We start from the raw sequence: 26,474 nt of genomic DNA, 5'->3' as shown, positions 1-26,474 counted from the left end.
ATGTTGTAAGAACTACCAACTGCCAGTAGTTGGTGGTGCAAACCTTTGATCCCAGTACTCAGGAGGCAGAGGCAGGCGGATCTTTGTGAGTTCAAGGCCAGCCTGGTCTACAGAGTGAGTTCCAGGACAGCAGCAGTCAGGGCTATTCAGAAAAACCCTGTCTCGAAAAACTAAAAAAAAAAAGTACTACTGACTTAGCTAGTCATGGTAGCACATAACTTTAATCCGAGCTCTGAAGAGAAGCAGCACATGGATCAGAGTTTAAGCCCAGCTCCATGTATACAGTGAATGCCAGACATGCCACAACTACAGTTAAACCTTGTCTTAAAAATAAAATCGTTAGGTGGTGGTGGTGGCACATGCCTTTAATCCTAGCACTCGGGAGGCAGTGCCAGGCGGATCTCTGTGAGTTCAAGGCCAGACTAGTCTACAGAGTGAGTTCTAGGCTAGGTTCCAAAGCTACACAGAGAAACCCTGTCTTGAAAAGCAAAAGAAGAATAAAGAAAGAAAGAAAAAGAAAACCATTTGGGTGATGGTAGCTCATGCCTTTAATCCCAGCAATTGGGAGGCAGAGGCAGGAGGATCTCTGTGAGTTCAAGGCCAGCCTGGTCCACAAAGCAAGTTCCAGGACAGCTAGGGCTGTTACACAGAAAAACCGTCTCCAAAAAAAGCCAAAATAAACAAATAAAAAAACAAAAACAGAACTACTAACCTAGATAAATAACAAGCATAAACTAAAAGAAAAAAATAGATGCCAGGGCACTGGGTGACCAGTTCCTATTGCTAAAACACCAAAATGAAATCTCTGGATGGAAGGGGAAAGCCCACCACCCATGCTTTACAAAAGCCCTAGTGAACTAGGTGTAGTGGCATACACCTGTAATCTTAGCACTCAGAAGGCTGAGGCAAGAGCATTGAAATTTGGATGCCAGCCTAGGATATATAGTGAAACTATCTGAAAGAAAAAAATCCCACTGATACACAGTGAGGTTGACAACATTTCCACTAGCCTATGTAATCTAGAACAGCTCCTAAGGTAGATGCAAGATGACTATCAAGGCCAGACTGAGCTACATAAGACCCTGTCTCAAAATACATCAAGCAAAAAAAAAACAAAAAAAACAAAAAAACACTGCTTGCCACATAGATCTCTGAAAATTACTGAATGTATATCTAGTTCAAAAATCTATAATGGTATTATTTCTGGGTTAAATGTACTGCTAAAATTAAAGTGGAAGGGCCCAGTGTGGTAGTGCACACTTATTATCTTAGCATTGAGGAAAATCGGGAAGATCCGGAGTTCAAGACCAGCCTTAGCTACATGAGACCCTGTCTCAACAAAAGAAATTTTTAAAAATTACAGTGGCAGGAAGCAACCAGAGGAGGGGGGATGGACCTACATGGCTAAAATAACAGCTATTACCTAACTTATTCCAAGTTCTCACAGGCGTTCTTTGTCCTGTTATTTCAATACAACTGTTTCACTTCATCATCTACTCTTCCTACCTCCTCCCATCTCTGCAACTAATGAAATATTCATCCTTTATGCCCAACCCAACTATCCCCATATGACTATCTCACATTGATCCAGCAATTTCCCCTGGGCTCTAGGGAAAGCAGAAATCCCAAGTGTCCTGAGCCCAAACTGACTGTGTAGCCTGGTCAGGCACAGAACAGATTTACATACATAGGACTGTACATTGAAGGCACTGGACTTCAGCATGTATAGATCAAATTCACCAATCACAATAAGTGCCCAGTGGCCACCTGTGGTGAGCAGTTACACCACTTGGCAGTGGCTAGTCGTGGTGGCACACACTTTAATCCCAGCACTCAGGGAGTCAGAGGCAAGCGAATGTCTGTGAGTTCAAGGCCAGCCTTGTCTACAAAGTGAGTTCCAGACAGCCAGGACTATTAAACAGATAAACCCTATCTCGAAAAACCAAAACCAAAACCAAACAAAACAAACGAAAAAAACCCACAATGCCTGGTAATGTATTCACGAACACTCCTATTGTTTCAGAAAGTTTCAGCAGGCAAGCCTAGTCCAGACTATCTTCTCTCCTCCTCAGTTTATCCTGTGTGCTCCAAAGGACAGCTTCTGGATCCTTTTAGACCAGGCACTAGTAGTACTCTGGTAACTTCTCACACTGGTGGCTCCTGTACTGGCCTAGCTCTGACTTAGTCTACTGCTGACAGCAACTCTATCCTTTAGGTTTAAAAACATAATGCTGCCTCAGTTCTGTCTTCTTCTCCTACCCTGTGTGAAACTGGGGACCACAAGCACAGTAGGTAACTTAGGCTAAAAAATGAGTGTGTTTCTTCTTTTGCCGGCCCAAATGTCAGCCCAAATGCCAGGACAGAGCTCTGGCGGGCAGTGCCCTCACCTTCCCTCTCCAGTTCCTCCTCATACATGGCCACCTCTTCCTCCTCTTCACCTCCCTCTTCTTCTTCCTCCAAGGTGAAGGACAGGCTAGAGATCTTCCGCTTGGCCTCCTTCTTGCGCTCCTTCTCTCGCAGCTTCTCTAGCTTCCTACCAAAGCATGGGTGGCCATCATGCCCCATGTTCCTGCCCTGGGGCCCCTTCTCTGACCCAGAGCCACTGTGTGCCTAGCATGGGGTCCACTTAGCACAAGCTGGATCTCCCCAGCACCCCAGAGGGATTCTATTTGCCCTAGTTTACTTCAAGCTCAAGGGCAGGGCTCGGATTATGACACACCAAGCATAAAGGACACAGGGGTCATGGGACAGAGAGGAATGGTGACAATGCAGGCTGTTCAGGCACCCAGTAAAAAGAAAGGGCTCAGAAAAGACTCACCACATTTACAGAGGAACAGAAAGAAAGATAAACCTGGAAAGTGAGAACCAGTGTGGAGCTCAATAGATACCACAACTGCTCCCAAAGCAGAAAATGGGGTCTCCCTATGGAATGGGAACAGCCTGACCCACCCCCCAGGAGTTCCTAAGCACTAGCTACACTGGAAGGGGACCACTGCTTAGAGAGGATGGGGGACCCACAGCTGTAGCTCCTTTGATTGCTCCTTTTTTGCCAGCTGCTTCTCTCGCTCCTTCACCAGCGCCTCCTGCTTGGCCTTCATGTCATTCAGGGTCACAAGACCTGTGAGACAAGGAGACATGGGAGGAAAGGCTGGTCAGCCAAGGCCAGTGAAGGAGTAGCCCCTGGGTCTGGAAGAAGGTGGTACATGTGTCCTGCTTACCCACAGTACTGGATTTGAGCTCTGCTTCCACAGCATCATAGTGTGCAGAAAACTTCTTGTCAATGTTGGATTTCATTATATTCTCCTGCAGGGGAGGTACACATCAGTGAAGGCCATCTACCACTCCACTGTGGAAGTGAAAGAGTGGCTGTGGGTCCTAGATCTGTACCCAGACACACTATGATATGATCTTAGAAAAGACACATACCCCTTTCCTTTTCTGGGGGAAGGGTCCATGAAGCTAGGAGGACTAAAGGAGCTAAAGGAGATCCTTTCCTTGGCATCTCTGAACTGCTCTGGCCCCTTCAGGTCTCCTGCTGGGGATCAGCACTCCCTCAGTAGCCTATAGCCACCACCATACTTTGGCATTTTTCCTACTCAGTCTTTAAGCCAAAACTCCTGAGACCCAAACCATGGGATTTCAGGAAAGGATAAACGAGAAGACAAGGAATAAAAAGGTCCAGCCCTCCTCCCCCCCGTGAGAATTTTCCTTCTTTTTGGCCCAGGATGTCATCAGCAGCTACCTAGGTCACTGTTCTTCAGTTCAGCCGCATCATAATAGGTGCCATGTAGGTCCCTCTCTGACCAGGACCTCCCAATGAGTGGCAGCTGCCACTGAGGCAATGGGGTCAGAGCTAGAGGACCAGGTGTCAATACAAGCATGACTGAGGGTTGATGATACCTCCATCTGAAGGCTGGTTCTTGGGTTTGGCTTCTCATTTCCCTAGATAGGCTTGCTCTCACCTGGAGAGCTCAGGCCCTGCTCCTCTTAGGAGTCTTGCCCAAAGGATCAAGCCCAGGTCTCCTTGGTACCGCGCCCCTGAATCCAGTGACCATTCAATGAAGAAGCCCTGAGGGAAACGCTAGTACTCTGGGATGCTAAAGGCTCTGGAATTAGCTTCAGTGGCATACCCCTGTGCCTCTCCACTTCCTTGTATGCATTGGAAGGCTGGGAACATGAACTAGAAAGCTCTGTGCTCAGGAGGAGTGCCAGTGAGTCTCGCCCAACATCAATGCCACCAAGAATCACGGACTGTGGCTCCCTCCTGCTTTAGTTTTCACAAGCTAGTGGTCTCAATCTCTGACATGGCCCAACACTGAGCCCATTTTACAGATTACACTGTCTCAGCTGGCTTCCCTTACCAGCCAGAGACGCACAAGCAAGTCCCGCCCCCAGTGCAGGGGCCCGCCCTCCGGGCACTCTAGCCCGCCTAGGCGTCTCCTAGAGCCAAATAGCACGAGACTGCCAAGGGTCCCGCGCGAAGCGCATGCTCTGAGGCGCCCCGGCCTGGCCCACACCTCTGCAATCCTCTGCTTCATCTGCTCCATTTGCTCACGCTGTTTCTCCCTTTTCTTCATCAGGTGCATGGCGCGGCCAGCCTCGCTTGCGGCGCCCTTGTACTGAGCCATAATGGCTGTGGCAGTGGTGGCGGTAGTGGTGGTGGCGGTGGCGGTGGCGGCGGCGGCGGCGGCGGCGGCGGCGGCGGCGGCAGCGACTTAGGCTGGAAAGAGTCCTGGCGGCAGCAGCAGCATCGGCTTAGTCAGCTGATGCTTGACGTCAGCCACCAGGGAACGTGCGGACGCCGGCCCTGCCTTACGCCCGCGGCTCTGGCACGTGATCACACCCCGCCCCGCCCCGCCCCGCCCCGCCCCACAGGAGGTTGGACTCCTTTCCACACCATTTAGAGAAACTACAAGTTCTTCCTGCTGGCTCTTTTGTGACAGAGCTATGTCCCCTAGCTTCCTGCATGCCCTCAAAGTTAACTGCTGTCTTAAGCTAGCCCTCCAGTCCCCTTACTTCCTCCAGTTGGCCCCAGGGCTAAGCGCAGCGCTTCCCTGACTTAGCTGTGGAGCTCCTCAAGCTACATCTCATAGTTAAGTGTCCCCCTTCACTCTGAGGCTTAGTCTCTTTCCCCTACTTGGTCACAAACTGACACTATTTGGCTGCTTGGATTTTTTTCCCCCGAGACAGGGTTTCTCTGCATAACCTTGGCTGTCCTAGAACTCACTCTGTAGACCAGGCTGGCCTCCAGCTCACAGAGATCCACCTGCCCCTGCTTTCCAAGTGCTGGCATTAAAAGCGTGAGCCACCACTGTGGTTATATATTGTATACCCTAATAAAATTTGTCTTAGGATCAAAGGACAGAATAAGCCACTAGATTAAACATAGAGGCCAGGCAGAGGTAGCACACACCTTTAATTCCAGGACTAGGAAGAGATAGCTGGGTGGAGAAAGATATATGAGGCGTGAGGAGACAGAAACTGAAGGCTTTTCAGGCTGGAGTCCTAGAGGTTAAGATGTGGCAGTGGCTTGTTCCTTTGTCTCTCTGATCTTTAAGCATTTACCTCAATATCTGGCTCTAGATTTTTTTTTATTAAAAGACAGTTTAGAATTCGTGTTACAGGGCTGGAGAGATGGCTCAGAGGTTAAGAGCACTGGTTGTTCTTCCAGATGTCCTGAATTCAATTCCCAGCAACCACATAGTGGCTCACAACCATCAATAATGAGATCTGGTGCACTCTTCTGGCCTGCAGGTGTACACGCAGGCAGAACATTGTAAAGAACAAATCTTAAAAAAAAAAAAAAAGAATTCGTGTTACATACCACCTCTCAGTTGGCTGCTTGGATTTTTTGCTATCATCCAAGGCTAGGTATGGGTCCCTTTGCTTTCCCAGAACTGAGGCTGGTTCAGGCAATGATGGGTACTAGAGGAAGTACTTCCAGAGGACCCAAGTTCAAATTCCCAGCACCAACCGACTGTAACTCCAGTCCCTGGAGAACCAACGCCCTCTACTGCCTTTGCAGGCAGCAGACATGCAAGTGGTGCACATTCATCTAGGCAAAACACCCATACACATAAAATGTTAAATGTGCGTTTGTTTGTGCATAAGCCATGGAACATGTGCAGAGGTCGTATTGTGGAGTTGGTTTTCTCCTCCCACCTTTACATGGGCTCTGAAGATCAAATTCAAGGTTGCCTGGAAAGTGCCTTTACCCATTGAGCCATCTCACCTGTGCTTCCCTGCCTCAGAGAGTCCAGAATGGCCTTGAACCCAGTCTCTACAACCAGATGCCTTCTCTCCGACTTAGAAACCACTAGTACAGCTGGGCAATGTTGGCATACCTTTAATCCCAGCACTAGGAAGGCAGAGGCAGGCAGGTCTCTTGAGTTAGAGGCCAGCCTGGTCTACAGAGTGAGTTCCAGGACAGCCAGGGCTATAAAGAGAAACCCTGTCTCAAAATACCAAAAAGAAAAAAAAAAGAAACAAGTGCAAAGATGACCCCACCAAGCACCAGCTGTTGATCTACCTACTTCACCTGCCTTGACCCTTGAGGATACAGTTCTAATTCCAGAAGCTAAATTGCTCCAGTCCTGCAAAACAACCCAACAACCTTTGAGAAAAGAACCTGAAGATCCAGACTCAGGTTTCAACAGTTTTATTGGGAGGTTTTTGTTTCCTGTGAAATACACTAGAGGTTGGGGAAGGGGACACATTCACTTTGCAAGATAAGGGTTCCCACCACTAAAGGAAAAGGCATGGGGCAGGGCATACTGGGGTTTGGATCCACTTTCCCACCTCCTTCTTCTTTGCTCACATTTTCTTTTTCTCAGAGAACACAACACAAAGACAAGAAATTAAAAATAGATCAACCCCCAGAGGGGGCTACAACTAAACCTTCACCCAACCCAGACTTTGCAAGGGCTGGGAGAAGCCAGGGCAGCTCACTCTACAGCCCCATGCTGCACAGAAAGGCTGAGGGCTCAGATAGGTAGGACAAAGTTAATAAATTAGAATAAATTATAAGGGGGAGGAGGAATGCAATTTTGTGCTGGAAAGGTCCCGTGTCTCCAACACATAAGAGTTGGGGAAGGAGATGGATCTCCAAAGGCCACTACATTGGGAGTAAGAACAGTGGGTGCAGAGTCAGCTTTTCCTCCACTCCTTCCCAAACAGTAGAATTAGGGTGTATATGTGTACATACGTATACATACACATACACACACACACACACACACACACACACACACACACACACACACACACACACACACACACACACAGAAATCCTCTTTTCCTAGAACAAGGGTAGACCAAGAAAGAGGATACTATCCAATCCCCATCTCCCAAACCATCACTAAGGTTAAGAATTTGGTCAGTGAATCAAATCAATGAGGTGTGTGATCGGAATGTGGTGGGGGAAGCAGAAGATTCTGGAAACAGGGATGCCGAGCCATACCATCTTCCCTGTTCCAGAGGACATACAGGTTGGGGAGAGGGGAGCAGGGGCTGGCGAAGGGGAGTCAGCAATCACTGATCAGCCTCTCCAAAGACATCGTTCTGTTTGCGTTTCATGTTCTCAAAATCAAAGGCAGACCCAGCCATGCGTTTGTAGATATCTTTGATGTCATTGCAAGTGGTCTCGAAATGTGTGGTGGCATCATAAGAGCAGGAACAAAATACCTATAAACAGGCAAAACCCCAGGGCTCAGGGAAGTTAGGCAAAGGATCTTGGATGGGCATCAAGACCCAGGACTGACTGGGACAGGTTTCTTACCTGACTCTCAGAACCATCATCAATAGGCTCATATAAATCACTGATAGCCACAAACCTGAGGGGCAAATGGGACAGAGAGGTAGATTAAAGTCTCTGGATGGGCCTTGCCCATTCCTGGTCTTTAACCAAGCCCTCCCAGTTTGGCTCAGCCCCTCACTTCTGGTCAATGGGTTCCAACAGCTCCAATGCAGGCTCAACCTCCTTTTCTGGTTCTGCAGTCTCCACGGTGGTGCTGGCAATGGCGATGTATTTGCCCTGTGCTGCCACGTTGTGTGCATAGGAGATCATGCACACATAGATGTCTGACCACAGAAAGCACTTGGTTAACATGTGCCAGGGGAAATGACCACACAAAAATGTAGTTCCTAGGAACTGGACAAGAATCTGGCCCACCTGCCCCTCCCCAGCCCAACATGCAGACAGCATCCAAACTGTCACTCTCATGAAGAAGGGAAGGCCATCCAATCTCAGGTATGTTCTGTAACAAAATGTCACAAGAAGCCACAAGACTTCTTGTGAGAAGAGAGGCATAGCAACAGAAGGTAGTCCCTCATCACCTGGCCTACCTGACTTCCTGTTGACCTGGTTCTGAGGGATGATAATTTGGCAGGAATTGGCATCATTGGTGTTCTTGATGGGGTGGCTGAGGATACATATGATGCGAATAACCTGGCCAGCCTTCCGTACACGGTCTGGGATGTAGCTAGGGTCACAGATCAGCTGCTTGCAGCGGGCCACCTGTGAAGGCACCAGAAAGCTTTGCACCTGTCAGATCACCCCCTTGCCCTGGATAGTAGTAAGCTGAGCTAAGAGTAAAACCAGGAAGCTCTGAGTCGTCATCACCATCCCTACTATAGCACATAACCCCTTCTTCGAAGCTCAGAGAGGTAAGCCCTTACATACAGGGATAGGTGACCCTACTGCTGAAACACAATCACAAACACATTTTTTTGGTGTTGATGGGGTTTTTGTTTGAGTCTATTTGGCCCAAACTAGTTTCAAACTCAGGACCTTCCTCCCTCAGTCACCTCAGTGTTCATGCCCCATCACAACGGGCTGAAGGATTTTTTTTGGTGGGGGGGGGGGCATGGATAGGCATGTGTCTCAGTTGGTAGAACGCTTGCCTATCATGCATAAAGCCCTAGGTTAGATTTCCAGCATTGCCTAAACCAGGTATGTTAACACACACCTGTAATCCCAGCATGAGGAAGATGGAAGCAAAAGGATTAAGAGTTCATCATCAGCTAGACTATTTGAGGCCAACCTGGGATATATGACACCCTTTCCAAAAGAATGCTTTCAGGACCACAGACACAGCATGTGACTTCTGAAGGTTATTTATTTATTTATTTACTTATTTGTTTTTCGAGACAAGGTTTCTCTGTATAACAGTCCTGGCTATCCTGAAAACCACTCTGTAGACTAGGCTGGCCTCGAACTCCAGAGATCCACCTGCCTCTGCCTCCCAAGTGCTGGGATTAAAGGCATGCACCACCACCGCCCAGCTGAAGGTTACTTCTTGCTTCTTGATTGATTTAAATCCATCTGCCTCTGCCTCCTGAGTACTGGGATTGCAGGCATGTACCACCACACCTGGCAATTTGAAGGATACTTCTTGCCAAAAGGAATAGCTACGTAGACTTTTATTGACCACCCAGTTCCTAGCTACGAGGCTCTCAGGGTTATCAACAGCAAACTTACCAGCAAAAAGGCTCCCTATGAACATAGCCCTAAAAAAAAGACCAAACTTTACCTGAACCATGGTAACAAATGCACAGGGCATGCTTACCTCTCCCTCAGATTTCACGCCCACCACCTTGCCATTCTCCATGATGATGTCATCCACAGGTTTGTTCAGCATATATGTTCCCCCATAGATGGCACTCAATCTGTAGTAAGGAAAATGATGGGTAAGTCTTAGAAGAAGAGGGATCAAATCTACTGTACTCTTCCCACCCTACCAGTGATATAGAGAAAACTGCCCAAGTAGACAGAGTTCAATGAAAAACTCTAACAACAGTTCAACTCCAACTGTTTCAAGTGTCCCTCCTATGAACTTGGGGCCCCATCTTGGCATACTCCTTCCTCTCTGAAGTTTCCATCCAGAATATTCTATTCTGCAAAGGGACAGTGAGTGTAGGATGAAGGAGTAGCTCCACATAGTAATGGCCTAGGAATCTAGAATCAAGGACTCTGGAAAAGAACCAGCTCCCAAGGAAGCCCAAACTCAAGGTTCTGGGGTCCTAGACTTAGTCCTGATGCTACCAGATGGGGAATCGATGTTCATGGTGATTTGGTCCTTTACTTTGTATTTCATTTACTTTTTAAGCAATTTTTTTATATTCACTATTTTATGTGTATATATTTTGTTTGCATATGCCTGTACACCACACGCATGCTTGGTGCCTGTGGAGGTCAGATAAAGGTGTTGGATTCCCTAAAACTGGAGTTATGGACAGTGTAAGCAACCATATGGGTGTTAGAATTGAACCTGGGTCCCCTGTAAAAACAAGTGCTCTTATCTGCTGAGCCAACTCTCCAACCTCTACTCTGCATTTTAATGCACTAGGGCTGTGCCCCCATTACCCAGGGATGAAGCAATGTACATGAAGATTAGATGGGAAAGTAGGAGATGCCACAAAAATGCTCAAGGAGGTAATTTCCATTCTTGGCCTTAGTCTTTTATTTCATTTTATTTTGGTTTTTTGAGACAGCGTTTCTCTGAGTAGCCTTAACTGTCCTAGAACTTACTCTGTAGACCAGCCTGGCCTAGAATTCACAGAGATCCACCCACCTCTGCCTCCCAAATGCTGGGAAGCTTGCACCACCACCTGGCTTATTGGCCTTAGTCTTACCAGTAATGCCAGCTGGAAGAAAAAAAAAACAGGTCCTCACCTTGCAAAACCCTGGGGCAGCTCACCCAGGCCATAGAGTGGGTACAAATATGGGCTCTTGCCATACCGGGCCAAGGACTCACTGTACAACTTGATACGGTTAATAGTCTCAAGACAGGGCTGATCCAGGTAGCTAGGGAACAAGAGAAGATGCTTTGACAGCAGCACCCCTGCTCACCTTCCAAGACACCATCCAGCCTTCCCACCACCCTTTGTGACCTGGCAAAGATACAGGTCAAATGGAAGAGGTATGGAAATTCAACAGGTGACCTTGTAGACAAGTAAAAGGGATATGTAGGGTGGGTGGTGGATACAATAGGCAGATGTGGGGAGGGTAAAGTGTGAGCCAAAGGGGCTCCTGCCACCAGTCAGCTTTCCCCTCACTCATCAGTGCGGTAGAGCGCCAAGGCGTGGCCAGTGAAATCAATGACATCTTGGCCCAGATCAAACTTCCGGTAGACATCACGCATGCTGGTAGTCTGGGGGTCGACACCCTCAAAGGTTTTGGGGTCATTCTCATCAAAGTTTGCCACAAACACCAAGAATTTTCGGAAGCGTCGCTTTTCAAACATGCCCATCAGATCTGAAGAAAGGGTTTTGAGAAGACCCATTGTATTACTAAGACATAAAATCCCTCTTTCCACCAGAGTAGGCCAGGAAAGTTGATGTCCTGGCTCCCACCAGAGCTTAGTCATGGTAATCCTGCCCTACCCTTCTTGGCCTCAGTTTTCCTATTTGTAGGAAGAGGCCCTCCTAGCTCCACTTGGGGATGTTATGGGGGTCAAGTTGGGCCCTATGCCAAAAAGAAATCCTCCCCCATGAGCTTTCTTTCTGGTAACTTGCCAGAATGGGTAGCACAGTCCAATAAAGGTACTATAAAGCAAGGGGCCTCTAGTACTACATGGAGCTAAGATTAGGCTTAAGCAAATGGGAGCCTTTTGCCTAACTATCTTGAGAACAGTCTGCCTCCTCCTGTCCCATTATTCTCTGTGGAGAATCATACTCACTAGAAGCCAAGGCCTCAGTCTCAGTGGATGGTACTTTGTAGATCTTGCCTCCCTTGTATACAAAGCTGCCCTCTACCACTTTGAAGTCCAGATAACGAGTCACTTCTGTATACAGTAGCATCTTTACCAGCTGACCTGTGTCCAAAGGGGGGAAGGGACATCAGTGTGACTCCCTTCAAAAGCTCTCAGTTGTCTGACTGACCTTATTCTGGAGTTTAACCCTTCCCTCTGGTCTTCCCAATCACCACTACCCCCCAATCACCATATACATTATTTTCTTAATCTCTCTCACCATTGGCCATGAGGAATTTGGGGATCAAGTCAACGTTCCAGTCTCGGCCCCGGCCCATTGACTCAGGGGGCCCTTCCAGCAACTGAAAGCGCTTATATAGCTGTAAGATAGGAAGAAAGAAAAATGTCAAGGACCATCCATCCCTCTCCCATTCTTCTGCTCAGCACCTGGGAACTACTTTACCCCCATTTCCCTATGTGAGACTAATGAGGGGTCTGGGTCTAAGCCCAGATCCAAGAAGCCTTACCTCCTCCAGAGGTGTGATGGAAGAGCTCTCACCCCCATAGTAGGGGTTCCGGTCCATGTGCAGCACCTTCTTTCCATTCACAGACATGATGCCAGACAGGATGCATTCCTGGCAGAGGGGTGGTATTTGCAGCTACACTCCTCATCTGCCTTCTGACCTGCATCCCTGATTTGTCCCTGACTCAAACCTGCCACAAATTTCATAATGTAAAACCCTGGCTCTTGTAGCACTTAAAACTGGGGAGACGGAAGATAGCTTCATGTGGTGTTTCCTTTATAACCCTGCTGGGCAAAACAGTGAACTACTAGAGCTTAAGGAGGCAGACCTTCCAGCAGACCCAAAAACAGTCTTCTAGCACCAAGGAAGTATCTACCTGCTCTGAGCCCACAAAAAGATAAGACAACGAATTCTGGAGAACCAATTCAAAGGGTCTTTGAAAGGGAAGGCCAGTCCTTAAAATCCCAGGCCCCACCCTGGGCTCCTCCTTCAAAAGGCAGGAGCCCCTGCCCCTTCTGGCCTATCTACTGGTCCAGACTCAGGGTACAAACCAACAAGATCTAGAGGAAGTGAGGAAGACAAAAACCCCACCCTCACCAGTCACTGTCACTAGCCCAAGGACAAAGACCGAGGATATATTCAGCCTGAGATTTCCATGGGAAACAGGGTTGGGGTAGAAGAAATGTGGTAACCACCCCCATTGCTGCTGCTTCTGGAACATTCCCTGGGTTCCCCGTCCCCTCTTAAAAGGCAGAAAGGCAGGATGAGAGCCCACCCTTGGAAAGCCCCCATAGCCATACCTTCATACTCCATGTCCTAATGTGATCACCACAAAATAAGGGATGCTAATCAAGTGATGAGTGCAGGGGAAGGGTGGGGGCTGGGTGCAACCGGTCCAGTGGGGGGAGGGGGAGTTTTCCACCTCAGTGACACAGATAAGGAAGATGAGAGGGGTCTGAGTTTAAGACCTAGGGTGTGGGGGTACAGGCTGAAAGGGGACCCTCTATGGGGAGTCAAGAACATGGCAGCGCAGTGGAGTCGACATCCTGGGGTGAGGTACTGGGGTGGCCGCGGGGTTGGCTTTGCCAGGACCGGAGCCAGGAACGCGATGGGAGAATGAGAGGGGCGGCCAGGGCTCTGCATCACCGCGGGGGATGGGAAAGGCATGATGCAGGGGTATGAGCGCCTGTGGTGGCACTTACGGTAAGACCTGTCCCCAGCACAATCACATCGTATTCCTCGTCCATGGTCAGGCCTTGGTACCAGCGCACACTCGGCTCCTCCTCCTCCTTCACCACAGCAGCCACTGCCGCTGCTGTTTCGCCGCACTGAACCAAAGATGGCGGCTATTAGTCGTCTCCCTATCCCTCCGCAGCGTCAAAGAGTCCCTCTACCTTCTCGGGTCCTGCCACACTCAACCGAAGCCACCGTTCCCCCGCTTGTTTTCTGGAAGGGCTTCCGGCGCCTGAGTCCCAGCAGCAGCACGACTCTGGGAGCAATGCGAATCTTCTTGAGTCCAGAGAAATGCGGGGCGGGGCTGGTCTGCCGCAGGTGCTGCGTCCAGTGAAGGATCCATGCGCGGGAGCCCCGTGCGCCCCGCCCAGTCCCGCCCCGCCCAGCGCACTCCTGTACCACCCCCCTGGAAGAAAAAGCAAGGCCCTGTGGTGTGTCTTTGCCGGTGACAGTATCATTGAGAAAGCTCCCATTGTCAGGACTCCTCCCAAGGCCAGGAGAAATAACAGGCCTCTACCCTAACTCTTAGAGTATCAGCTTGCTTCCCTTCTCACCTCCCTCCTGACAGGACTAGACCCGGGAACTTCTTCCCCTCAGTCAAGAACAATCTGTCAAGTGCAGAAATGAGTGACATGAAGCCGAAGCCCAACACATAGCAATACGTCTTTATTTTATTAGGAAGGAAAAAACAGAGCACCCCTACCCCCGCCTCTTGACAGGCAATCCTAGTGGGAACAAGCCAGAAACCCAGTAAGCACTCTCTGCTCACCAGTCCTCGTGGAGGTCTCTTCCTTCTCAGGCTACAGAAATAAACCCCAACGTACCGCTTATTCTTAACACATCACCCAAAAAACACAACAGTCAAGCTGGACAGACAGTTAAGTAGTCTTTCCACACCTCTGAAACTCAAGGAACCTCAAGTTCACTGCTGTTGCTGGAAGCTCCATAAAGCTTGGGGAGTAAGCATTAACTACATAAAAGCACTATAAACAGCAAGGGATAGTAGCAGAGGGGCAAGAATAAATAAGGCGGAAAGGGGAAAAGGAAACACTAGAATTAATGTCCCTTCCCCTCATGATGATGGAGCCTGGAAGATTTGTCTAATATCTATGAAGAATATATACACTTTGTTGGTAGAGATGGGGGATAGCCCCAGGGAAGTCCCTAAGCAGGTTGAAGAGGAAGCAAAAGGTTGAGGGTAGTGTAGGGTTCATGCTATAATAGGAAGAGGACAAACCCTTCCATCCACTGTGCCACAAGATGGAAACATGACAACCTAGACACCAACATTTCCTCAATCCCTCTCTGGCACATGTCACACAATCTGTGTCAAAGTGATGGTGGGGCCCTTGTGGTCATCAAAGCGATCCATGGTCTTGAGGCTGAGTATCATGTGCAGGCCATAGGTGAAGATGAAAAGCATGAAGAGGGTGGTGAGCAGCCCCATCCAGATGCCTGGGGAGAAGAAGCCAGCACAATCGCTAGCATAGGAGAACTGCTCACCTGTCACATTGAAGGCCTGGATCTAGGAGACACATAGACATTGATCAGAAGGGACTACAAGTTTCTAAGACAGCAAGGGCTGGGGTTCTGGAATCAGTGAACAGTCTATAACTTCAGAGACAGCACAAGAATAGAACTCTCAGCTACATGCCCAAGCCATACTGAGATTCTCAGGGCTCTTCTTCCCTCCCCCTACTGCAACCAGCTTGGGGCCCATCCCCCTTTCAATACCTGGAAGTCGTGAAGAGTCATCTGCCAGAGTGAGGGCACGTTGGTCACAAGGAGATTGCCTTTCTTGCTCAGACTGCTGACATACTCACAGTGGAAAGAGTAGATGCTGGGTCCCGTGACTTGGGAAACATTGAAATGGGCAACAGAGCCATTGCTGTGGATTTCAAGTCGTTCCATGGTAAACCAGTATCGGGCAGACACTGGGTAAAAGCGACTAGCCAGAATGAACCTGGGAGGTGAGGGTAGCAGAGATGTCAGATGAACAGAAGAGAATTGAGACATACCAGCCCAGCCACACTTCAGTCACCAGAACTTACTTGAATGTCACTATTGCACCAAAGAGTGGTTCATAGGTCAGTGAAAGCCTGTAAGACAAAGTAGAGGGGTGCTATCAGGCTCTAGAAGGACCTTGAATAAGGTCCTCCTCAGGTTGGCTCCAACCTAAGCTGCCCTAGGTCCAGCTTCACAGTCACCTGCCAATACAGTGTCCTCATTTAGCAGGTGGGAAAACTAAGGCTCCAGTCATAACCAAATCAGGAGCAGTTGGGGGGTCAGCACCTAGGTCCCACACCTCCAGCTTAGGATTCCTTCCTCTGGTTCTCCTGACTCTCCTGGACCTCTTTCAGCCCCTTCTTAAGGTCATTCAGCTGCCTGCTGAGGTTTCAGGGGTAGGCCTAGAACTGGTTTTGGCAGTTGATCTGCTATTTGCCCACATGCAGTCCCAGGGGTTGAGCTCAAAGAAGGGCCAGGGTCCCAAGGGACTGTGTGATGGTACTAACCCAGAACCTAACAACCAAGGCCTAAAAAACATGGGAAGGCAAAACTTGTGAGAGGCTCCCTCTCTAGTAACCTCCCAGCAACATCACCCTGTGATACTATCTCCAACTCCTTGGTGAACATACCATACAAAGACCTTCTTCACCCCCAATATATATACACCTAATCTTATATCCTTGTCCTGTACTGGGCTCACAGAGGCAACAAGGTCATGTGTGATAACACATTCCTTCCTTCCCTGCCTATTACCCTTACATGGCAAAGGAGTCGTTCCAGAAGGAGCCAGTCAAGTTAAGATTCTCCACACCAAAGGTGAGGGAAGTCAAGTCTTTCCACTCGTCTCTGTATGCCACAGAGAAGTTTTGTGCCCAGAACAGGATCCTTGGGGCAGTGTCATTGTAACTCACAGGAGGATGGATTGCAGGTGATACCACCTGAGTCTGAAGCAGCTGGCGACCTAGACCCCCAGCCACCATGGGTACATCACGGGCCACCTGCAGAAATATCAACAAGCCTTCTCTCAACAGTCCCAAAAACAAAGCCTAATCCACTGTAGTGGTCTCCCTCCTCACTGGGTACCCTGTACACAATCTGAAAGTCCCTAGCCCTGATATTCCCTCTCCCTAAACTTATGGTCACTTGCAGCAAGTGTACATGAACACAAGTGGCTCACAAGCAAGATGGAAAAAAAAAGGCCCTGTGGATAAAGGAAGCAATCCTTTGCCCACTAATGCCCCAAGCTGAGGACTCCTGGGAGGCCCTGCCTATGACATACCCGTCTATCTCCAGGCACACTCACCAATGACCTCACAACCCCATGCCCCAGGGCCCCTGCTAGAAGAGTACGTACTCTAGGACGGACTGCAGTAAGAGCCGCGGTGTAAGGGACATCTTCAGACTTGAGTGTGCTCAGAACCTGTCCAATGACTTCATCTGAAGAGTGACACAAGAGCAGAGAGCCAAGTCACCAGGTAGCCTGCTTAAATAAATACTCCCCACTGTCTGCTTTAGAGACCTAGACCTTGAGAAAACCAGTGCTGTTAGTTTCCACTGAGGACCCCTAAAAACAGCTATTTCTCCTCCTACCCCCCTGCCAGTCTCTCTGGCAGGCCTCAATCATTGACTCTCTAATGCCAAGTCCAACCTAAGTGAAACAAAATAAATAGTGGATATAAAGAACTCCATCTCAATCCAACTCCTTTTCCATGCAGATAGACTGTCCTTTACTACAAAGACAAGTCCTCCTAATCGCCTTGCATAATGTTACTGGTCTATTAAATCCATAGATTCATCAGACCTGTGCAGAAACTAGATTCCGGAGCTCTTCCACAGGGGTCTAAGGCACCTCTGTCAGGTGAAGCTGGCTACAGAAGAATATGACCAGGCAGCCAGCCACTATGTCCCTGCTCAGCTGTCAGCTACTCTGAGAAACAGGGGCCACCCTTGTATTGAGAAACCAGTTCTATTTTCCTGGCTCAAAGGCAAGATGAGGAGATAAGTTCTCTGGGACCACACTCACCGTTGCCTGTGAGGACCTCCCTGGGCGCCATCAGACCGGAGCTATGGATAAGAAAGTGAGAGACCCTCAGGTTGCTCTTTCCTCAAGTCCAAAAAGCTTCTCTGGAGCAGTTCTCTGATGCTCACTACCTTTCTCTCAGTCCTTCCAGCATCTCTTTCCCTACTAGCCCCACTCACCAAGCCTGTGCACTTCAGCTGCTGCCCTGACAGTCATGCAGAGGCCCAGCTCAGCTGCAGCTAGCCCCTGTACTTCTATTTGCTTCAGTACCCCTGCCTAGAATCCCATTTCCCTTTCCCCATTTTGCAGTCCCTGTCCACAGTTCTATAAAGAGGGCCTCAGTGAGTGAAGAGGTTTTCTAGGCCATGTTTGCCTCATTTCTGGAGGCCCAATAGGCATAACTCATTGATGGATACTTGTAAGTCACAGCCTGACAGGAAGTCCTTCCTGTCTCTTCTGGGCATACAAGGAACTTTCTGGAAGAGTCTCAAGGCAGTGAACAGGGGAATATGGTCATCTTTGGCTCAACTCTGCCACCAAAGCTCAGAGCCCAGGACCTTACCCATCTCTCAAATTGCAAGGCTGGAGGCTGTGCCACCCAGGCTGTACCTGGCTGTATAGGGCAGACGGATGAGCAGCAGGGCAGGGAGACTGGCATTGAGCTTCAGCTCCTTTAGGGTAGCTAGATCCACATGCAGGGGACTAGCCCCAAGCTTCTCCTGCAGGTAGGTGGTCAGAGTGCTGATTGCATACCAGTCCACGGCAGGAAGCACCAGTGAGGAGGGGGCCAAATCCAGGGCATTCTGATGGTAGGGGAGAGGTGGAAGGCAAAGTAAGCCAGGGAACAATGTGCCTAATAACCCCTAAAAATCTTGCCTGGAAGGCTATACCCCACAGGAATATCACAATGGGTCAGAAAGTAAATGTCCCACAACTGACACTCACATCCCAGGCCCTCTACCCTCAAAGCCTCTGGTCCTGTCTCTGGGAGAGAGAACACAGAATGTATTGTCTGTCCTCTTAGCTGGGGTTGTGAGCAGACCCTTACCTCCAGGTTAGAAAAGGCACTGTCCTGCTTATTTCCAAACACACCACCGTATGCTGTGAAATCCTCAATGCTTAGCTAAAAGGGAAGAAAAAGAGATGTCCCAGGAGGGTGATTAAGGAACAAAGACTAAGGAGGATGGGTGTGTAGGGATGGGGATTCTCAGGGCTAAAAAAAACATTACAAGTCAGATGGGGGAGGAGAGTGAACCACCAGCACTTGTGGTGGGGGCAAGTGGAAGGCTCACTCTTTCCTCCCCAGCACTCTGAGGGCAAGGTGACAAGACACTGAAGGTGGTCATAGGGTTGGAAGATCTATGGACAGCTGGCTTATGATAACCTACAAAGCAAGAGTCAGCCAGCAAGAACTGGGGAGGGAAGAGGGAAGCTGGAAAAGAGGAAGAAGACAGCAAAGAACGTTTATTGCGTGCCTCCTAAGAGGGAAGTAGAAGTCAGAGCAAAGGAGAACCTCTATGTCTAGTCTGGACAGGATCTTTTTCAAGGGAAGCAGTGCCCCACCATTTTTGGTGGGAATTAGGAGAGAGGAAGACATTGGAACACAATGGAGGAAGCTGGGACTTCTGAGCTCCCAGGATCCCAGTAACTCCAATCTCATTCCCTTCCCTCTACAATCTACAAGTATCTCAACCCTCCTCCCTTCAACCCCCAGCTAGCTTCCTCTGGCTTTTCCCAGTTAGGCCCAGAGGAAATCTTAACCAGCTTCCCTAAACTCACTGTGTTTAGTATACATAAGCCCAGCCTCCTTTCCTAGCCTCTTCTCCTGCTACACTCTCATATACTCTGTACTATATATGCAAGGCTTTGTTATACTCAAAACTGCCACCAACCTTTCCCTTTGTGGCTCCATCTCTAGGTAACCTAGCAGATCATCTCCTACCCTTTCAATCACTCACTAGGCTCCAGTCACACAAGCACTCCCTTGAACTTACTAAGAGCACTCCCTTGCCCAGGGCCTTTACACCTCATGTTCTCCTGCTAGTAATGTACTCGCTGCTGCCAACAAGATGTTACCTCCTGAAACCCTGCCTGATCATACTGTTATTGTGTTGCCTTAGCCTGCTTCTTTACCTAGAATAAAGGACTGACATCATATCATGTACCAACTTAGCTCTTCTTTTTTTTTTTTTTTTTTTTTTTTTAGTTTTTCGAGACAGGGTTTCTCTGTGTAACAGTCCTGGCTGTCCTGGAACTTGCTCTGTAGACCAGGCTGGCCTCAAACTCACTGAGATCCACCTGCCTCTGCCTCCCAAGTGATGGGATTAAAGGCATGCACCACTACCGACAGGCTCCAATTTAGCTCTTAACTACTTGCCTTCACAAGAATGTCTACTTCCTAACACATACTAAGCATTCTATCATTGGCAAAAGAAGGAAATACCCTAAGATTGGGAGACTGTGGCTAAAGGATTTATGTAGATTACTTCTCTCAGTCCCCTGGAATAGGTGGATATCTTCATTTTACACTTATAGAAACTGTGGTTTACAAAGATTATTCTACGTGTCCCAAGGTTGAAACAAGTGGTAGGACTGAGTTCCAGTCTGACCTGTTATTTACCACCTTTCAAAAGGACTATTGACCAACATAATCACCACCACCAGCAGACACAGCAACAGAGGGAGGCCACAAACAGAATGAGTCAGCCAGGCCACTAAAGAGGATGGGACAAGCAGAGACTTGACATCCTTTTTTTAAAAGATTTATCAATTACGTATTCAGTGTTCTGCCTGCATATATGACTGCAGGCCAGAAGAGGGCACCAGATCTCATTATAGATGGTTGTGAGTCACCATGTAGTCGCTGGGAATTGAACTCAGGACCTTTGGAAGAGCAGCCAGTGCTCTTAACCTCTGAGCTATCTCTCCAGCCCCTGAGCGATAATCTTATGCTGCACTAGAACCTTCTCATAGCCCATACTCCTGCTCTGGGTGGACACACCTGGGGAAAAAGGGAAAATAGAATGCTGACTCAGCACAAAACTGGGGGAAAAGTCTGATACCTCCAAGTTGGAAGCAGTGTGTTGTGCTGTCTCCAAATCTGGAGCTTCAACAACTCATTTTACCTCTTCAACATTATTTTCCTTAGTGGTTAAACCAAGAAAATGTTATCAGTAGAGCACAGTACATATAACAGGCTAAATAAGGGGTCATTTTCCAGTTACTCCTATTACAGTTGTGACAGTTAACAATTACAATTCTGCCAACCATTAGCTATTGGGCAAGTCACTGATCTTTCCCCAAAGTGAATCTTCCATCTGTGAAACTGAGTGATAATTCCCACCATGCTCCAGGACACCAGAAAATAATGCTTAATACTAGGTTGGTATCTGATGTTTGACCCCTTGCTTCCTTAAATCAAGTCCCTGCCATTTCCATGAGTCTCCTGTTTCCACTGAAGCATCTCCAACAGGTCTTAACAAAAATCTAACCCCATCTGCCTACAGGTGGGACAAGGTCACTACAGCTTCACCTGGGGAAGTGGGGGTAGGGTAGGGTCTGCTTCCTGATGACAAAGACATAGCAGACTGGGTCAAGCTCACCTTGTCCTGCAGGAACAGCAGTACATTGCGGGGGCCCAGTTTCAGGGCAGGGTCTAAGTAGGTAGAAAGCTGCATATCGCTGGTTATATGGCCCTCGTGTGTGTCGGCCACAGGAGACCACAGGTCCCTAAAAGTGGACAGAAAAGAAACTGCCAGATGTGATTGCATGGCTTGAGATCCTAAGCCCATAGGCGCCCAGCTTCACGTGGGGCCCTGAGGGCTGAACACTGGCCGTCATGGAGCAAGTCCCTGAGTAAGAGACTGTCTCCATCTGAGCCTCGAAGACCCTGGTCAAGGACAGTCCTGGAGTTCAGCGAGGGCAACTCATCCACCGCGGCACACAGCAAGTCCCTCACAAACCCCACCTGGCCCGATTCAACTTGGCCCGGCCCAGTCCGACCCGACCTGGCCCGACCAGCTCACCGGTCACTCGACCATAGTACCAGTGGCACCTGCTGCTCCGCGGCCACTGCCGCCGCCACCGCCACCAACGACAGAGGCAGCCACGGGACCGGGGTCCGCTGTGTCCCCATCCGCATCCGAGATACCACTGTTGCCGCCATCATAGCCTCAACCTTCAGTGCCTGGTCCTCCGAGGCCGCTGCAGATCAGATGACCGTCACCTCCGCCCGAGGCCCGCCCCCATCGATGGGGGGGGGCCTTCCCTCATACTCTCCTGTGATTGGGCCAAGATCGTGGCACTCATGATCACTCGTTCTCATTGGTTGGCTGTACGTGTCTCCAGTCGCGCACGCTCCTTGTGAGGAAGGAGGCGGGACCAAGCGCTACCGGCTGCTACCTGGCTCAGCTGGGTGGGGTAGTTCGATAGAGTTCCATTCTCTAATATTTGCTTTTTTCTGTTTTCGTCTTAAAATTGCAAGACTGGATTTTTTTCTAAAGATAGGCCCTCTGTCTGGTACAGATGAAAAACTGCAATACCATAAAATAAGGAAAGGGTTCACCATACCATCAAGGGAACAACAGCCAGCACTTAAAATGGGCAGGTTGGAGGAGGATCTAGAAATGAGGACAGATGCAGCTTCAGAAAGGAGGGGAAAACCCAGACGGTAGCCGAGTCTGAAGGACACCATTAAGTAACAATGTCAATGTCATTTCCCACTAAAAGGCAGGTAATACGATGAGATCAGAACACTGTTTCTTTTTACTAAGCAACACTTGAAAACTTTGGCAAGGGTGATCCCACTGTTAAGTTAGGGGAGAAGCCATGTGGGAGGATTATCCTTCTTTGTGATTTGCCTTAGAGGAAGGACTGACAGCTAGAGTGAGAAAATGGAAGTCACCGGCACAAACAAATTGACTTTTCTGGTTTTGTGGTTTGGTTTTGTTTTGTTTTTTGAAACAAGCATGAACAAAATTCACTATGCAAACCTCAACATTTCAAGTGCTACGATTACAACTGTGAGCCACCAAACATGCCTACATTTCTGTGCCATTTTTATTTCTTGGTCTGTTGATTATCTTTACATATAAGAAATTCATTCCCACACTACTACAAAAAAAAGAAACAAAGAAAAAAGAAAAAGAAAGGAAGAGTACAACCAAATCTTGAACTCTCCAAACATATGTGATTAATCTAGGACAGTGTTTCTCAACCTGTGGATCGTAACCCCCAAGAGATTGTAAATGCATCTTAATTTGGAAACAGGGTCTTTGCACATGTAATCAATATAATAAATCACAATATGGAAGGATGGACCACAGTATGATAATTGATTATAAAAAGAGGGAAATTTGCTGGGCGGTGGTAGTGGATGCTTTTAATCCCAGCACTCAGGAGACAGAGGCAGGCAGATCTCTGAGATTTCAAGGCTAGCTTGGTCTACAGAGTGAGTTCCAGGACAGCTAGTGCTACACAGAGAAACCCTGTCTCCGAAGGGAAAAAAAAAAACAAAAAAATAAATAAATAAATAAATAAATAAATAAATAAATAAATAAATAAATAAATAAATAAATAAATAAATAAATAAAATACAAATAAAAAGTTAGAACCTTTCCAGGCATGGTGACACAGCTATGTAATACCAGCATTTGGAAGGTAGAGGCAGGAGGATCAGGAGTTCAAGGCCATCCTGGGATACACAGTCAGTTCAGACACACTTGTACCAGCATATACACAGAACAGACACAATCCTGGGTTGGGAGAATTCCTCTCTTTATTCAACATTTTTCTTTCATTTTTTGATTTTTTTTTGTTGTTGTTGTTTTTCGACAGCGTTTCTCTGTGTAGTTTTCGTGCCTGTGCTGGATCTCACTCAGTAGACCAGGCTGGCCTCAAACTCACAGAGATCCTCCTGGCTCTGCCTCCAGAGTGCTGGGATTAAAGGTGTGCGCCACCACTGCCCAGCAATTTCTTGATTTTTTTTTAAGGGCTGGAATTAAACCCAGGCACTCAGGGCCTCACACATTCTAAGTAAGTGCTCTATCATTGAGCCACATTTCCAACCCCTTCTAAGATTTATTTTTTAATCTTTTGGGGGGTTTTTTCGAGACAGGGTTTCTCTGTGTAGCTTTGTGCCTTTCCTGGATCTCGCTCTGTAGACCAGGCTGGCCTTGAACTCACAAAGATCTGCCTGGCTCTGCCTCCCGAGTGCTGGGATTAAAGGCGTGTACCACCACTGCCCGGCTTATTTTTTAAATTTTCTGTGTTTGTCTGCATGTATGTATGTGCACCACATGTATGCCTGGTACCAGTAGAGGCAAGACAGCTTTGGATCTTCTGTAACCGGAGTTACACATGGTTGTGTGTTACCACATGGGTGATGAGAAACAAACCTGGGTCCTCTGGAAGAGCAGTCAGTGTTCTGTTGAGCCATCTCTCCCACACCCCCTCCTTTCTTTTTAAGGTTTTTTTTGTCATGCTAGGGATCAAACCCAGGACTTCTTACATGCTAGGCACACACTATACCAGCCACAGTCCTTGGTTGCCATTGTTGTTTTAAGATAAGGGCTCTCTAGGTAGCCCTGATTGGTCTGGAACTGGACATCCAGTTGAGGATGACTTTGAATTCTTCTGATCCTGCCTGTTTCCAGAGTTCTGCAATTAAAGGCTTGTGCTTGGCTGAAGGCTATATTAATTTTTAAAGACAGGTCTCAGGTAGCCCAAAAAGGCTCTGAATTTGCTATATAGCCAAGGATGATCTGAATTCCTACTCTTCGTGTCTCTACCTCCAAAATTCAGGCATTGGGTTACTATTTGTTCGAAACAGTTTCTTGTTTTATGGCTCAGGCTAGCCTTGAACTTTAAGCCATCCTCCTAAGGGCTAAAATTATAGGTATGCACCACCATGACAAACTTGGTCTTATCTTACCTCTGCCCCATCTCTCTCCTACTCTTTGCTTCCCACTGCCAAAGGGTGCACAGCTCTGTTCCATTGTGTCCACACCCATCATGATGCTTTCACAAGCCTACAGTGATGGGATCAAGTGACCATGATTGAAACACTGAAAGCAGAAGCCAATATAGTTCCTCCTTTAAGTTGACTTCTCTCAAGTATTTTGTCACAGCAGCAGAAAGCTCAGAAACCCATTAATTGCTGGTAGGAATACAAACAATATAGCTACTTTAGAAGACTAGATGTTGGCTTCTAACAAAAATTAAACATATTCTTGCCATATAAACCAGCAAGCATATTCCTTGGTACTTACCCAAATAAGTTAAAAGTGTATATTCATGAAAAAAACTGCACGAAGATGTTTAGAGCATTTTAAATCGTAATTACTAAAGTTTGGAAGTATCCAAAATGTCTTTCAGTAGGTGAATGGCTAAATAAACTGGCACATTCATACAAGGGAATATAATTCAGTGCTAAGAGGAAAGCAGCTATAATGCCATGAAAAAGACATAGGGCAAACTTAAATGCTTATTACTAAGTGAAAAACAAGCAATCTGATAAAACTGCCAACTATGATTCCAAATTTGCTGCATTCTACCTAAAGCAAAGCTGTGGAACAGTAAAAGGCTAGCAGTAGCCAGGGGTTTGTTGGGAGGGGAGATGAGTAAGAGGAGTATAGTATTGCCAGGTGTGGCACATGCCTTTAATCCCAGCACTCAGGAGGCAGAGCCAGGCGGATCTCTGTGAGTTCGAGGCCAGCCTGGTCTACAGAGCGAGATCCAGGACAGGCACCAAAACTACACAGAGAAACCCTGTCTCGAAAAACAAAACAAAACAAAAAGTATAGAATTTATGGTAGTAAAGCTACAAATAATGGTGGGCACATGATAGACTGTACCTATGTAAATAAACTATGGACTCAGGGAGATATGTCATGTGAGTTCATCCATGTGACAGATGTGCCCTAGTGCAAAATTCTGGTGGTAGGGTAGACTATATGTGCAGGGTATATGGGGTAGGTAGAAGTTCAATATACTAATTTTGTTGTGACTATAAGATCATACTCAAAAAAATAGCCTGTATTTAAAGCACATGGTGTAGCTTGGTAGTAGACTGCTTACCTAGCACACAGGAGGCAGTATTTTAAGTTATTTTTTAGGATTTATTTTTATTATTTATGTGTATGTTTGTGTGTAGGTGCCCATGGAGGCCAGAGAGGGCACTGGGTCCCCTGGAGCTGGAGTTATAGGTGGTTGAGTCCCCTGACATGGATGCTAGGTATAGAACCTGGGTCCTCCACAAAATCAATAAACACTCTTAACTGCTGAACCATTTCTTCAGCACTCCCTGCCTGTGTGCATCTGTGTGTGTGTATACACACATATATGGGCATGTGAGTGTCATGGCATGTATGTGTTGGTCAGATGAGAGACAACTTTCAGCAGTTCCTTCTCTCCTTCCATCATGTGGGTTCTGGGGATCTCACTCAGGTTGAAAGGCTTGGCAATGAGTACCTTTACTTGCTCAGACATCTTGCTGACCCTACTTTTTCTTTTTGATAAAAGGTCTCCTATAGCCCAGGCTGGCCCTGAACTCACTATATAGCTAAAGACGTTGAACTTCACTTTACAATTGCTGGGATTATAGGCTTGCATCACCATTCCACCAGGGGTGTGTGTTTGAACAAATGGAATTGTAACATCGGTATAAGTTCAAAACTCCTTAAGAAATGTAGCTAGCATTTCTCAAATGTATACAAAATAAATACATGAAAAGGCAATGTTACCCTTGGACCTAAGTTGTATGGTTGGTTTTTACATGTATTCTATCCCCACAAAGTGATGTTTTCCCCTTCTGAAAAATGTTTTAAATTTTTAATTGTCCCCCCCCCTCCACTTTCCCAAGACAGGGTCTCATTGTATAGCCCTGGCTAGCCTGGAACGCACTATGTAGACCAGGCTGGCCTCAAATTCAGAGACCCACCTTATGGTAGTTTGGTGTGTCACTGTGTGGGTGGGCTTTGAGGTCTTCTATGTTCAAGCTAT

General features: G+C 47.7%; 3 protein-coding genes across 3 annotated transcripts in view; all 3 read right to left on the bottom strand.

Moving 5' to 3' along the window:
* Positions 1–4,750, bottom strand: part of Fam50a (family with sequence similarity 50 member A) — a 7,809-nt gene extending 3,059 nt beyond the window's left edge. The window contains exons 1-4 of the mRNA XM_052742633.1: positions 4,518–4,750; positions 3,219–3,303; positions 3,019–3,118; positions 2,388–2,533 (exon numbers count right to left, since the gene is read on the bottom strand). Coding sequence (XP_052598593.1) covers positions 2,388–2,533; positions 3,019–3,118; positions 3,219–3,303; positions 4,518–4,628 — 442 coding nt within the window. The 5' untranslated portion in view covers positions 4,629–4,750. The remainder of the gene's footprint in view (positions 1–2,387; positions 2,534–3,018; positions 3,119–3,218; positions 3,304–4,517) is intronic.
* Positions 4,751–6,642: 1,892 nt separating this feature from the next.
* Gdi1 (GDP dissociation inhibitor 1) lies at positions 6,643–13,729 on the bottom strand. Its single transcript, XM_052742385.1, has 11 exons — positions 13,417–13,729; positions 12,218–12,325; positions 11,971–12,070; positions 11,679–11,813; positions 11,056–11,254; positions 10,673–10,804; positions 9,567–9,666; positions 8,344–8,515; positions 7,935–8,079; positions 7,778–7,832; positions 6,643–7,683 (listed from the first exon to the last, which is right to left on the bottom strand). Exons 1-11 carry the CDS (start codon positions 13,459–13,461, stop codon positions 7,531–7,533), a joined length of 1,344 nt encoding a protein of 447 aa, XP_052598345.1. The 5' UTR covers positions 13,462–13,729; the 3' UTR covers positions 6,643–7,530.
* A 369-nt stretch (positions 13,730–14,098) lies between these two features.
* Atp6ap1 (ATPase H+ transporting accessory protein 1) lies at positions 14,099–21,729 on the bottom strand. The gene is made up of 10 exons (XM_052742373.1): positions 21,500–21,729; positions 21,077–21,203; positions 18,523–18,597; positions 18,084–18,277; positions 17,478–17,518; positions 16,809–16,891; positions 16,214–16,452; positions 15,499–15,546; positions 15,182–15,410; positions 14,099–14,972 (listed from the first exon to the last, which is right to left on the bottom strand). The coding sequence occupies exons 1-10, from the start codon at positions 21,640–21,642 to the stop codon at positions 14,763–14,765; spliced, it is 1,389 nt and encodes a 462-aa protein (XP_052598333.1). The 5' UTR covers positions 21,643–21,729; the 3' UTR covers positions 14,099–14,762.
* Positions 21,730–26,474: the final 4,745 nt, after the last annotated feature.

The sequence above is a fragment of the Peromyscus californicus genome, unplaced genomic scaffold (genome assembly GCF_007827085.1).
Source record: "Peromyscus californicus insignis strain IS unplaced genomic scaffold, ASM782708v3 Scaffold_10__1_contigs__length_136768540, whole genome shotgun sequence".
Lineage (NCBI taxonomy): Eukaryota > Metazoa > Chordata > Mammalia > Rodentia > Cricetidae > Peromyscus > Peromyscus californicus.
Note: the sequence above shows the minus strand (reverse complement) of the source record. Positions and strands in the feature narration are given on the sequence as shown.

Coding starts and splice junctions, on each gene's coding strand:
- Atp6ap1 (XM_052742373.1), bottom strand. CDS start 21,642: ATGATGGCGGCAACAGTGGTATCTCGGATGCGGATGGGGACACAGCGG. Junction 16,453..16,808: donor TTACTGCAGTCCGTCCTAGA/GTACGTACTCTT, acceptor ATATTTCTGCAG/GTGGCCCGTGATGTACCCAT. Junction 14,973..15,181: donor TGACTCTTCACGACTTCCAG/GTATTGAAAGGG, acceptor TGTGTCTCCTAG/ATCCAGGCCTTCAATGTGAC.
- Gdi1 (XM_052742385.1), bottom strand. CDS start 13,461: ATGGACGAGGAATACGATGTGATTGTGCTGGGGACAGGTCTTACC. Junction 11,255..11,678: donor GACTGAGGCCTTGGCTTCTA/GTGAGTATGATT, acceptor CCCTTTCTTCAG/ATCTGATGGGCATGTTTGAA. Junction 8,080..8,343: donor CCAGGTCAACAGGAAGTCAG/GTAGGCCAGGTG, acceptor TTCTGTGGTCAG/ACATCTATGTGTGCATGATC.